The sequence below is a fragment of the Talpa occidentalis genome, unplaced genomic scaffold (genome assembly GCF_014898055.3).
Source record: "Talpa occidentalis isolate TD23 unplaced genomic scaffold, MPIMG_talOcc4v2.1 talOcc4.2, whole genome shotgun sequence".
NCBI classification, from domain to species: domain Eukaryota; kingdom Metazoa; phylum Chordata; class Mammalia; order Eulipotyphla; family Talpidae; genus Talpa; species Talpa occidentalis.
This window is the reverse complement of record NW_023602073.1, coordinates 93,187,915-93,201,181: the sequence shown is the minus strand read 5'-3', so window position 1 is coordinate 93,201,181 and position 13,267 is coordinate 93,187,915. Positions and strand designations below refer to the sequence as shown.

The following is a 13,267-nucleotide window of genomic DNA, read 5'->3' as shown; positions in this document are numbered from 1 at the left end:
CTAAATTAGTGTTTAAACATTTCCTAAAAGGATTGTTGCTTAAGATGACTAATAATACTTATCCAAAAAGCACAGAAGTAAATTAAAGTAGTCCTATGTTAAAAAATTATAATGGTATGGTAAAGGATGGGCTTAAAATCTTATCGGTAACCTTAGTGTAGTGTGTATACATGTTGATTTCTTAACAATGAGCACTTAAGACTTACATAATGTTATGATGCAGTGTTACTTAAAAAAAAAAAAGGTAATTCAAAAAATTGATGGGAAAATACTACTGACATGTGAAATTCAGAATTCTGAGCATATCCGGATAATGTTATCGCTGCCTCAGAAAATGAGAAAAAACAAGTTAAATACTGTGTGACCCACAGTAGCCAAGGAATGTGCAGCCAGTCATGTCCCCCCAGTGGCCAGAAGAGCAGAGTCTCGTGAGCAAACTACAGCGATGGGGCTAAGTGCTGTGTCCTCAGAGCCACATGATGCATGAAAAAAAATTCATTTTCAGAGAGGATTTTGACATTGAGAAATACTCTGCAAAAAATTGAGATTTTAACATTTTACATCACGGTAAATCACCTGTTATGAAAAGTATTTTATTCCTTTTATATCATTATTTCCGTTTGATACATTAGAGTTATCATGCATGCAAGTTAAGGAGAATTTCATACCACTGAACTTTCACAGATTTGCTGGAATTTTTTTTTTAAAGATTTATTTATTTATGCATACAAGAGCTGGGGTGCTGGCCAGAGATGTTGGGGTTGAGAGGATTCACCAGAGACAGAGTGAGGAGCAGAACTGGTGAATCAACTGAAATACACTGCTGAGGGAAGGAGTGGGCAAGACAGGAGAAGTCTGCTGCGCTATGTGTATCACCTCTCTGGCCAGGGATCGAAGTCGTGCTGTAGCGGTTGCAGATAGCTTCATAGTGCTGAGACTCAACCCCTTGCGCCACCAGGGAGGCTGATTTGCTGGAATTTTTCATGGCATTTACACAAAGTATGAGATCTCATAAAATAAACGAGGTTAATTATAAAACAAGTATATATTCAATAAATAATAATTTAATGAATCTAAAAATTAAACTTCTTTTTGATCTTAAGATATCAAAACATTATGAAAATGTATAGAATATAAAGTAGAAGCCATACTCTTTCTACTGTGGAGGAGTAGAATGCCTTAATGTGAATCTCACATTTTTCTATGCATTTCTATACATATGTACAGGTGATTTTCAGTTTTTATTTTGTTTTATCCTGAATGGATCATATATGTTTTCCAGCTGTCTTTTATTACTTAATAGTATAAGCCAATTTCTTTACTGCAGCATTTCTCAGAGCTTGCAGTATGTTTTGAGCATTGTGACTCTCCAGAAGGCTATATAAAACTGCATTTCTCAACTTGACCAAAAATTTCTTTTTTCTTGGAGCCTCTAGCAGAAACATTGCTTTTGTAAATGCTGATTTACAATTTTTGCACAATATCTGCAAAGCAGGGTAGAAGTTTTCCTTTATGGTAAATCATGTTATAAAATTGTTTTACATATGACTTATTTAGATCTTATAGTCAAGCTTATTGGTGAAGAAGCCAAGTATGAAGGCATCAGACTTCTATTTGATGGCTTACAGCAACCAGTTCTCAACAAGCAGGTAAAATCCATTAAAGCAGGTTGACTAGTGTTGGCTAGTTTCGGTGAATAGCACAGTAGGGTGTCTGGTATATTATTAATTTGAAATGACACTTTATTAAATCATTGCAATGTAATTCAAACATTCAGATAGAAAAAAATTTATTTATATTACTTTTTTTGCTGATTACCTTTTTTGTTTATAACATGAATTGTTTTGACTTGAAATACATTATTTTTGTTGTGGAACATTTGGAAAATGCAGAAAATTCATGAAGTAAAGTACAAATTTAAAAAAATTTAGAATTCCAGTATTCATATTATGTAGAATGACTGGTTAATATTTTTATGTTTACAGGCTATACATGTTTTGTTGACATCTTAATACAGTTGCAATTTTGTGTCCTTATTTAAAATTTTTGTTACATTTATAATATTTAACATAAAGTGAATTATGCAACCTCATAACATATGTCTACATATGAACACTTATGTGCCTAACACTCATCTTAAGAACAGAATGTTGAGCAACTCTCCTGCCTGCAGGTGTCTCTTTCTTCTTTTCTAATAAACCTGTTCCTTTAAAATGAGAGAGAGAGAAAAAAAAAGAGCAGAATGATGATACTTTTGTGTTGTTTTTATTATCAGTTCTGTTCCCTACCTTTCCATTTAGAGGTTACCATAGTCCTGAGCTTTTGTGTTTCATTTTTATGGTTTTTCATCTAATGCCTTAAAAAAAATTTTTGGTGTTTTAGCTGACTTATGTCTTACTGGATATTGTGATACAAGAACTGTTTCCTGAGCTAAATAAGGTAACTGAAAAGCAGCAATTTTATTCTTTGTTATTTTAATGGCATGCTGACATTTATTTTAATTAGAAACACAAAAAATTTAAGAAAACCTTTTTTTCTGTGATCCTTTTAAAAATGAACAACCTTAACAAGTGACTGTTTATATTTTCTTTATTTAACATACTCAAACAGAGTGGTTTTTGGGTGGTAGGAATGAATAGCTTCTGCCATGACTTCATTTCTTCATAATTACAAGTAGGTAGGGACATTATACTTTGTAAGTCTTTCTTGAGGAAAATGAGAGTTTTAAATTCTACCACAAGAACCTGTCATCTCTAACATTGAATGCTGTGTACATTACACTTCAATGTTTTTGAAGCACTTCAGTTTATATGAGTCCATGAGCACAGAAAGAATTGAAATTAGAGGATGGATATGTTATTATTATATTGAATCTTGAGGATTTTAAATTTTTAATAAAGATTTAAGTCATTTTTCACTGTTTTTGCTTTTTGACTAATGGCTTTGGTCAGAGGAAATCACTACTCTTCAAGACTGCATTGTAATAATAAAATGTCAGTTTTGTAGTGTGAGGAAACTAGATTGGGACTATTTACCTATTAAATGCTTTTAAGTTATAGTAATACAAATGTGTATTAAAACAGGATGAACCCAGATATTTTATGTTCAATTTACATGGGAATCAGTACCAGAAAATTTCAGTTCTCTCAGATTGTAAGATCTGTCGCTATACCTTGCCATTTTCTTATCTCTAAAACATAAATGTATCTCTGTAGCATATGCCAGTTAATTTCTTTGGTTATATAGATACATATATGTTTTAGGTTAGAATTTTAGTGAACTGTAAGGCAATTCACACATGAGCTCTGTTTTTTGGTCCTCTATTAAATATTTATTTTTACTATAGGTACAAAAGGAAGTTACCTCTGTGACGTCCTGGATGTAAACATTGGATTTGGGAGAGAATAACCAGTTGAAATTTCTGCTGTATTTAATGGATATGTACTTTTTTCCCTTTTACTTTTGTATATTCTTGTATATATCATGTAATTTAGTTTCTGGAATTTTGATTTTTTTTTTTGTTTTAATAAAGACTAATACAAACTTAACAATGATTAAAAGTGCTTGGGTATTATAGCTTTTCATTTTACACCTGTTATCTATATCATACATAGCTTATTGCTTTTTTCTCCTCAACAGATAATTCATAATCTCCTTTGCATTGTATCATTTTGAAAATAGTTTATGTTTAATGTGGAAAAACAGGGAGATCTGATTTGCTTGCTTATTTGAAGTAAATACATTTTAATAGATTTACTTTCCTTTTTTTCCTCATTTTCTTTTTTGAGCTTTTTTTTTTTTTTTTTCAATTTTTGCATAGAAGAGCTGAGTGTAGGCCAGAGATGTGGGGGTGAGGGGGGTGAGAGGATTCACCAGAGACAGAGTGGGAACAGAACAGGCAGACTGACTGAAGTACACTGCTGAGGGGAGCAGCGGGCAAGTCAGGAGAGGTCTGCTACACCATGTGGGTAGCTCCCTGGCCGGGGATCGAACTTATGGTGCAGTGGCTGCAGACAGCTTTATAGGTCATGTCTCAACTCCTTGCGCCACCAGGGAGGCCCTTACGAGTTATTCTTAACAAATGAGGGATTTCCTCCTACTTTTGTTGAATGACTGCCAGATTACACAGTCATACCTTTTGGGTGTGAAAAATGATTGTGTGGTTGTGAACCATACTCCATTGAATCTTCATGTGTAATTATATTCCAAAGGCTAATATCAACTATTTAGTTAAGTAGATTTTTGGTTTATGTAGTCTGTTGTCTCTCCAAATGAAAAATATGGAATTAACTATATTTCTTGAGAAATTTAATTAAAAGGTAGTTTTTATGGATTCATTGTTTAGAATTCTATTTATAGTTCCTTGTATGATATGCTTTTCTCCTTGAAACAAATTTGTATTCTAAGATTGAACATTTTGTTTTTGGTTATTGGGTGTAACTTTGATTGAGAATATATTTATTTCAACCTGTATTAGACCCTAAGCAGCATAATGTGGGGGGCCTTAAATATGGCTTTGAAAACTAACCCATTTTATTATACTGATTACTTATTTTTTATCAAGGTTTTAAAAAATGATTAAGTATTAATTTTTGAAAAGGTTTTGTCAGTTCTATTATATATTTTTAAATGTTTAAAAGTTAGAGAAAATGTACACATTTCTATGAATCAGTGGCTTAATACAAAATAAACATTTGCCAATTTCTCAGGGATAGTTGGAAAATTAATCAGGCTAACTCTTCACAGTTAAATCCATGACATTTTGAGCATTATACTTTAAAATGACATGATCAACTGGAAAAATAAAATATTTCACTGCCTTTTTAATGCCATCCTCACCTACTCTCATTCTGTGTATTTAGATAAGAAAAAAATTAATTATAGGTGTATCAGTCTTCTCAAACTGTCATAAAATACCACAGACTGGATTAAACAACAGAAATTTATTTCTCACAGTTCTGAAGGCTAAAAGCATAACATCAAAGTGCTTGCAAGTGAGGCTTCATTCTGAGGAAGATTCCCTTGGTTTGCAGATGGCTGCCTTTTCACTGTGTGCTGACTTGACCTCTGTGTGCAGGTGTGTGGGAAGAAAGATCTTATATAGGCCACTGTTCCTAGAAGATTAGGATCCTCTCCCCCATGACCTCATTTAGTCTTATTTCCTAGAGGCCCCATCTCTAAATATAGTCACACCTGAGGTTTAGGGTTTTAACAGATGAGTTTTAGGAGAACACAATTCAACCCATAGCAACTGGTGAGCACTGTTTAAAGAAAATGTGATGTATAAAAATCTACATGTATAAAATTTATCTTTGACATAAAAGAGAAAAGAACCAGATGCAATCTTTGTTGGTCAGCCATTTAATATACATCATCACATTTCACCATCCGTGAGATGGTGTTATTCTTATTTTTATAAGTAACTATTGAAAGTGGTGAAGTTAGAATTCATACAAATTTATCTCTTGTCTTTGTGTTCTTGTCAATGTGGCAGCATGAAGGGGCCTCTTATTTCCAAAAGCAGTCAGTCTGGATCCCTTTAAAAAGTAGGTTTCCAAATAAAAAAAATTTTATTTGCACATTCCTGTCTGTTCATTTTTATGTGTTTCCTCTTGTGCATGGCCTTCACATTTTGTAGTGTTTTTATTCTGGTTATGGGAGACAAAATGAATAAATAGATGAGAAGACACTCTGAAATTTATTATTTAATGTATATTTATGAAATTGTGCTCTTCCCTCCCCTGTTCGACCCTTCCCCCTCCATCTCCCCTGCAGAATGTCTCTGCTTTATATTTGCCTGTTGATCTGGGTTTTTATTTATTGTCGTTATTTTTTTTTTCTGCTCCCTTATTTGGTTCCCCTTATTTGGTGAAACCATCTGATATTTTTCTTTTTTTCCTTTTGACTTAGTTCACTGAGCATAATCACTTCTAGCTCCATCCATGTTGCTTCAAATGGCATGAGTTTATCTTTTTTGATTTCTGAATAGTAGTCCATTATGTATATATACCACATCTTCTTGATCCAGTCATTTATTTTTGGGCATTTGGGTTGTTTCCATATCTTAACTATTATCAATAGTGCTGCTATAAACATAGGGATGCAGGTATCCTTTTTGAATTAATGTTTTTGTGTCCTTTGGGTAGATTTGTAAGAGTGGAATTGCTGGACCAGATGGTAACTCCATTGTTAGTAGTTTGAGGAACCTCCAGACAGCTTTCTATAGAGGCTGGACCAGTTTGCATTCCCACCAGCAGTGCAGGAGAGTTCCTTTTTCTCGACATCCTCGCCAACATTTGTTGTTGCCAGTTTTTTTTTTTTTTTTTTTTTTTAGTATGTGCCATTCTCACTGGTGTAAGGTGGTATCTCATTGTGGTTTTGATTTGCACTTCCCTGATTATAAGTGATGTTGAACATTTTTTTCATATACCTGTTGATTATTTGCATGTCCTTTTTGGGGAAGTGTTGTATTAGCTCTTCTGCCCATTTTTTGACTGGATTACTTTGTTTTTGTTGAATCATGTGAGTTCTTTGTATATCTTTGTGATTAGTCCCTTATCAGTTGTATGGAGTACAAAATTTTCTTCCAGTCAGTAAGGTATCTCTTTGTTTTGGTTAATGCCTCTTTTGCTATATAGAAACTTTTTAGTTTGACATAATCCCAGCTGTTCATCTTTTCCTTCACTTTCTTTGCTTTGGGGATGAGTCTTTGAAGATATTACTAAGATGTATGTCATGTAGTGTTTTACCTATATTTTCTTACATATATTTTATGGTTCCAGGTCTTATGTTCAGTTCTTTTATCCATTTTGAGTTGGTTTTGTGTATGGTGTGAGGTAGTAGTCTAGTTTCATTCTTTTGCATGTGGTGGTAGTTTTCCCAGCACCATTTATTGAACACACTGTCCTTGTTCAATTGCATATTCTTTGCTTCTCTGTGAAAAATTAGTTGTTCATATATGTGTGGCTTTATTTCTGGGTCTATTCAATTCCATTGGTCTGTGTGTCTTTTTTTGTTCCAGCCATAATTATTATGGCTTTGTAGTATAGTTTGAAGTCTGGGAGTATTGATACCTTTATTCTCCTCCTTTATGGTCAGGAGAGCTTTGGCTATTTGAGGTTTCTTGTGGCTCTATATGAATTTCATCAGTATTTGTTCTATGTCTTTGGAAAATGTCATTGAGATTTTTATCAGGATTGCATTGAATCTGTAAATTGCCCTTGATAGGAAGGTCATTTTAATAATATTAATTCTTCCAATCCACAAACAGGGTATGTCTTTCTATTTCTTTGTGTCTTCTATTTCTTTTAACAGAAATTTTTATAATTTTTATAAAATTATAATTTTCTTTGTATAGGTCACTCACATCCGTGGTTAAGTTTATTTCCAGGTATTTGATTTTTTTTTTTTTTCAGTTGTAAATGGGATGGTCTTAACTTCTTCCTCTTTATATTGATTGTTTGCATATAGGAAGGCTACTGATTTTTGGCTGTTGATTTTTGTCACCTGCTACTTTACTAAACTGCTTTATTGTTTTAATTAGTTTTTCCATGGAATTTTTAGGGTTCTCTGTATTATCATATCATCTGCAAATAATGATAGTTTTATTTCTTTCCCTATTTGGATTCCTTGTATGTCATTCTCTTGCCTAATTGCTCTGGCTAGGACTTCCAGTATTAAATAGAAAAATGGTCATGAGAGTAGACATCATTGTCTTGTTCCATGTCTTAAAGGAAAGGCGTCAGTTTTTCACCATTAAGAATGATGTTAGCTGTGGGTTTGTCATATATGCCTTTTATTGTGTTAAAGTATGTTTTTATACCAAGTATTTTGTGGGTCTTTATCATAAGTGGATGTTGAACTTTATCAAATGCTTTCTCAATATCTATTATATGATCATATAGTTTTTACTTTTCTTTCCATTGATGTGTGGGAGAGATCCTATATGTTTAAAACAATAATATAATTTAAACCAATGTTATCTCAATAAAAATTTTCTTTTTCCACTTATTTTGGATAAACTTTTTAAGTTCTCTGACATTTTTTATTTTTACTCATTAAATTATCTCACATAATTATTTGACATAAGTGTCTATATTGACCTGGTTATTAAGAAAATAAATGTTCAACACTGAATTTCCTATACTATTGATACCTGGGAGATTATTAGGATGCTATAAGGAAGCAGGGGATGAATGTTGGGTAAGCAAAATATGACAAGTGTTTCCCATGCCCAGTTCATTTTTTCTCAGAGTAGCACACCAGCTGTCATTTCCTTGGTTGGCCTTTAAGTGAGCTATTTTATAAAGTTGTGGCCAGCCTTAATGCATTTCAAAGTAAAATATAAATGACTTACCAAATATCTGTTATTCTGAATTATTTATGCCACCACTTCTTTGTGTTTGTACAAACTAGATCTGATCATAGAACATGACTTTATTGAATCATTAGACAAAACTTTGACACTACATTTATTAACCAGTACTTCTCCAGCATCAATCTTACTTACTATTGTGCAGGTCCTATGGAAGATAGACGTAAGGGTAAGATGTGATTATTGCTTTCTTAGATGTTTAGAATCAAAAACAGGAAACAATACAATAAATAATATAAAATAAAGTTAGTAACATAAAAGTGCATAATAAAAATTATGTCTTAAGTACATGGAGGTAGCATGGTTGAAAGCATAACTTGTGGTAATGGGAGAGGAGCTAGGTGCAGTGTGTAATCTAAATCTTGAAAGGATATATATATATATATAAAAATATAAATAAATATAAATATAAATATATATATATATATATATATGGGAGAGCTACAGAGACCACACCTGAAGGAAAAAATCATATATATATATATATATATATATATATATATTACCTGGGAAAGATACATTGGGGGTGTGGCAACTAGTTGATCTATGTCCAAGCTATCTTAATCTAAATTACAGTTTTTAGGGGGAGAGGGGAGAGCACAATGGCTATGGTGGAGGACTATGGTGCTTTGGTGGTGGGAGAGCTATAGAGACCACACTTGAGGGAAAAAATCCTATATTGTCAAAATATTAATGACTATATAAAGCAATGGTACTTCATTAATTAAAAAAGTAAATAAAAAATTACAAAATTCATTTGTTTCAATGGGTCTACCAGTTTTCTTTGGTGCTGTATCCAGATCTGACCCCTGGCCCATGGTCCTGCAGGATACCCATGTGGCGTTGGTGCTACAGTGTAGCTATTTGTATACTACATTCAGCTTAATTAGTAATTTAATTATTTACATATATTTTTCTTTATAAAACAATGTCAAAATACCTGAGGGATTGATTACTCTTTGTTGCAGACTGCTGAAGGCAGCTTTCCCACCAAATGGATTTAATATGTCTGGTTGACCTAGGTTTACCAGCTGGTCTGTTGTGTCATCAGTATGCTTGAGGAAGATTCTTAGGTGCACAAGCAGTTGAGATAAATTAAAATCCCTAACACAGACTAACTTGGATATTTTAAGTTTTAGAAGTTTAGTATAGGCCACAAAATTGTGTCAACATTTAATTCTGCATGTGCAAACCAGAAAATTTAGTAGTCCTACTTAAAACAGCCTTTATTTTTTTCTCCTCTTTAAAAATTGCATGCATTTTATGGGGGATGTGTGTGAAAAGGGGAATAGAGAGGATTATGTGATGATGAGGGGTTTACAATCAGAAAATGATACCAGTGATGAAATGTGGGTTTTCCTTCAGTCATAAGGTCTTGGATACATACAGGTGTTTGCTTGAGAGAAGAAATAAACACCAGAAATAAGGAGTGTAATTTCAATTTTATTGTTTGGAATCTACAATTGGAAAAGTGGTTTGCTGTTATTTCTTAATACCACATTATACAAAACATGCATACATATTTAGGGTACTTTAAAAAAGTTCCTGAAAAATTTATATGCATATAGAATTTTTATTATCTCAGGATAAAAAATATATCCTAAGTGCATCTTCTCTAATTTCCTTTTAAAATCTTATTGACATTTGTTTACTTATAGGTATTCTGAATATGCATAGAATGAAGGCCTTATTTTGCTGCAACAACTTTTATTAAAAGGTTATGAAATTTAAAAGTATATTTTATATTAAAGATACTTAGTATTTGTAAACATTGAGACAAACATACCCCCTTTGCTCAACTATTTTTAAGGTAAAGGCTCCCATTGATTTCTTGAGTCATTCCTGCTCAGCAGATTCATATGCTTACCAATTTAAGCAAATATTTGTTCTTTGAGTATAAATTATTTCATCAGTCTGATATTTCTTGAACACCTACTCAGGTACCCATTCCTAGTGAGTTCTCTGCCCTTGAGAATGACTGAGTGATTATTCAGATTCGGAGGCAGAGCTGACTTCAATCATGTCTCCCTTCTAGATTTCCCAAAGTGTGGTGGTGGTGATGGATGCAATGTGCATGTGTGTGTCTGTGTGTGTGTGTCTGTGTGTGTTGGTGAGGGTATATGGGGAGTGTGTGACTAAAATAAATACAGTGCTAGCATGTGGCTAGGGAGGGACCCATGTAGGTTTAGAATTGCACCTTGTCATAGAAACTCATGACATCTTCACATTAGGAAGAAAGAAGGAACAACATAGAAGTAGAACTGAAGGAATCTCTTAAAATTATTTAGTTTTTGCATAGAAGAATTGGGGTGCAGGCCAGAGGTGTGGGTATTGAGAGGACTCACCAGAGACAGAGTGGGGAGCAGAACAGGTGGACTGACTGAAAACACTGCTGAGGGGAGCAGTGAGTGACACAGGAGAGGTCTGTGCCATGTGGGCAGCTCCGTGGCCAGGCATCGAACTCAGGCCACAGCAGTGATAATGCTGAGACTTAACCCATAGGCCACCAGGGAGGCCCCTCGAAATTATTAATGGCTAATACCATGCATCCATCACTGTGCTGCCACTCCTTAGCAAATAGTTATTTTACAAATCTAAATGCCCTTTAATTCCTTTATATAATGTAAATCAGACCAGGATGTCCTATTCTTTCCTTTGACTGTTGTTTGCAGCCTTAGTCTTTTCCATTATCTGCTGTACCATTCGTTTCCTGATTCATCAAAGGCATATGGTGACACGAGAGAAAGTTTAGTGTATTAAAATCGCTATAACAGTAGGAGCTAAAAAGGAAAAAAAAAAAAATATATATATATACATACCAGAAATAAAGCAGAGACTTGTCATCCATGAATTAGGAGCCATTGATAGTTTGGTGGGTCATTAAATAATCATTCCAAACATCAACTGGATATAGTCGAAAGAGTGCTGGATTCCAGGTCAGGAGACTTAGGTACAGGTCTTAGGCCTGTCACTTTTAGCTATATGGCCTTGAGCAAGTCTACTCTTTTTGAACTTCAGTTCCCTCATCTGACAAATGGGAAATACACCTGTCTTGCCTACCAAAGTTATGGGCATCAAACAAGATAATGTGCTTAAAACTCTCTTGTAAGTGATAAAACTCTATGTAAATATAAATTGGTGGTGGATGAGAAGGGATCTAAAGAGAAAAATAATTTCTATGGTTTAAAATTATTAATAAAGTTTTTATTAAAATGTACACATGTAAACGAAAGATGGCTGGCCCTCTTCTTGGAGGGGGGACCATTTTAATTTCTTTTCCTGTACGTTCACTAAGTTGCTGATCCTGGGAGATTATTTCAGTGTCTTCATTTACAAACATCTAAGCGCAGCTTCTAGGAGCTGAGGATGGTCTGCGCCATCACATAGTCAGTTCCTAAAAGGCAGACTTAAATATCACTTGCAAAATGCAGTCCCACAGATTAATGGCAAGGAGAAGTTTTGGCTACAGGTATAAAACAATGCTCACTACCAAAAATGAAAGAAATATTAGAGAGAGGTTTCCATGGCAATGACTTCCTGCAGAAAACTTGATCCGACCTTCAACTGCTGGATAAACGACTTTCATTTTTGAGATGTATCCAGAAACCACATTGATATCTTGATCACCTAGAAAAATACATACACTATTTTAACTGTAGAAAAAGTAATTATTAATGAACAGTAAGAGGGGAGAGACCAAGTCAATGTATTTCTCTAAGGTCCTTTGCAATTGTATGAGTGAAGATACTCCCCTCATAAGCAGGAATAATGTGTCACAGAGGGTAAGACTAGCGGTGATCCTAAGCACAAAGAATTAGATTGCTTTTTCATATTCTAGTTGTGAAGTGTGCCTGTTGGCCCACATTGGACGTCATTGGGAGGAACAGGGTGATCTCAGTTCTGAGATGACTCAAGAAAGAGGTCATTGATATTACAGCTCTGAACGAGGAGTCTAGGGAACTGGATCAATTAGTTGAGACCTAAAAATGGTTTCCTGTTGCTTGCCTGGTATTTCCACATGACTGATGGTGAGACAATGGAGGCTTCATTTCCAAAAGAGGAGCGATAACTACTAATTGTCTATAACTACAACAAACCCACAGGGACCTGACAGAATTTTATTTAAAAAAAAATCTCACTGCAGTAGTTCTTGCCTCTGAGTGTACATTAAAATCACTGAAAGTGACTTTTGTGCCAACACATTTGTATTAGAATCTCTTAAAAGTTGGGGCCCACTCATGTATTTAATTTAAAATGCTTCCCAAGTGATTCTACTATGTAGCCAGGTTGAGAACTCTTAGGCCCAAGGCTTCCTCCATTTTCTGTATGAGCTGCTTCTCTCCAACACCCATTAGCCTGAGCTTGGGTGCTGCACAGCCATCAGCCTCTTTGCCCTGTCTCCTATCATGCAATGGACAGAAGTAGTCAGCACCTGTCCTCCTGGAAAAATCTGTCTCCTTTGCCCTGGCTCTGCTCTCCACCCTCCTGGAAATAAGCAGCTAAAACGAGAGGCCACCGTGATCGGGCTGAGGAGGAACCTGTATGCACTCTCTCCTGTTTATGCAGAGAAGTGGTGCCTGTCTAGTAAGCATGCTGGTTTCTAGAGCCCTGGAGAAGAGGGAGGTGTAGTGTGTTCTGTCAGTGAATTTTATGCACATTTAGGTGGTTCTCAATCCAGTTTTTAAAGGTGAGGCTTGGGTATAATGACCCTTACCACTGCTGAAACTATTGACTGTGATCAAGTATGGTGGTTCCTATAATTTTTTTACAGCCAGGGATTATGCTAAGTGAAATAAGTTAGGAGCTAAATATTGAGTGCCTTCATTTATATGTGGAATATAAAGAAACCAAATAAGGGACCAGACAATGACAAACCGTGAAAGTTGGCCATAG

General features: G+C 34.6%; 2 protein-coding genes across 8 annotated transcripts in view; one reads left to right on the top strand and one right to left on the bottom strand.

Moving 5' to 3' along the window:
• Window positions 1-4,274, top strand: part of SNX14 (sorting nexin 14) — a 55,285-nt gene extending 51,011 nt beyond the window's left edge. For all 7 annotated transcript variants that reach the window (XM_037520051.2, XM_054699015.1, XM_054699017.1 and 4 more), the window contains 3 exons: window positions 1,558-1,649; window positions 2,383-2,439; window positions 3,347-4,274. In XM_037520051.2, coding sequence (XP_037375948.1) covers window positions 1,558-1,649; window positions 2,383-2,439; window positions 3,347-3,385 — 188 coding nt within the window. In that variant the 3' untranslated portion in view covers window positions 3,386-4,274. The remainder of the gene's footprint in view (window positions 1-1,557; window positions 1,650-2,382; window positions 2,440-3,346) is intronic.
• A 5,530-nt stretch (window positions 4,275-9,804) lies between these two features.
• NT5E (5'-nucleotidase ecto) overlaps window positions 9,805-13,267 on the bottom strand; it is a 35,065-nt gene continuing 31,602 nt past the window's right edge. Inside the window, exon 9 of the mRNA XM_054699013.1 lies at window positions 9,805-12,001. Within this exon, the coding sequence (XP_054554988.1) occupies window positions 11,838-12,001 (164 nt within the window). The 3' untranslated portion in view covers window positions 9,805-11,837. The remainder of the gene's footprint in view (window positions 12,002-13,267) is intronic.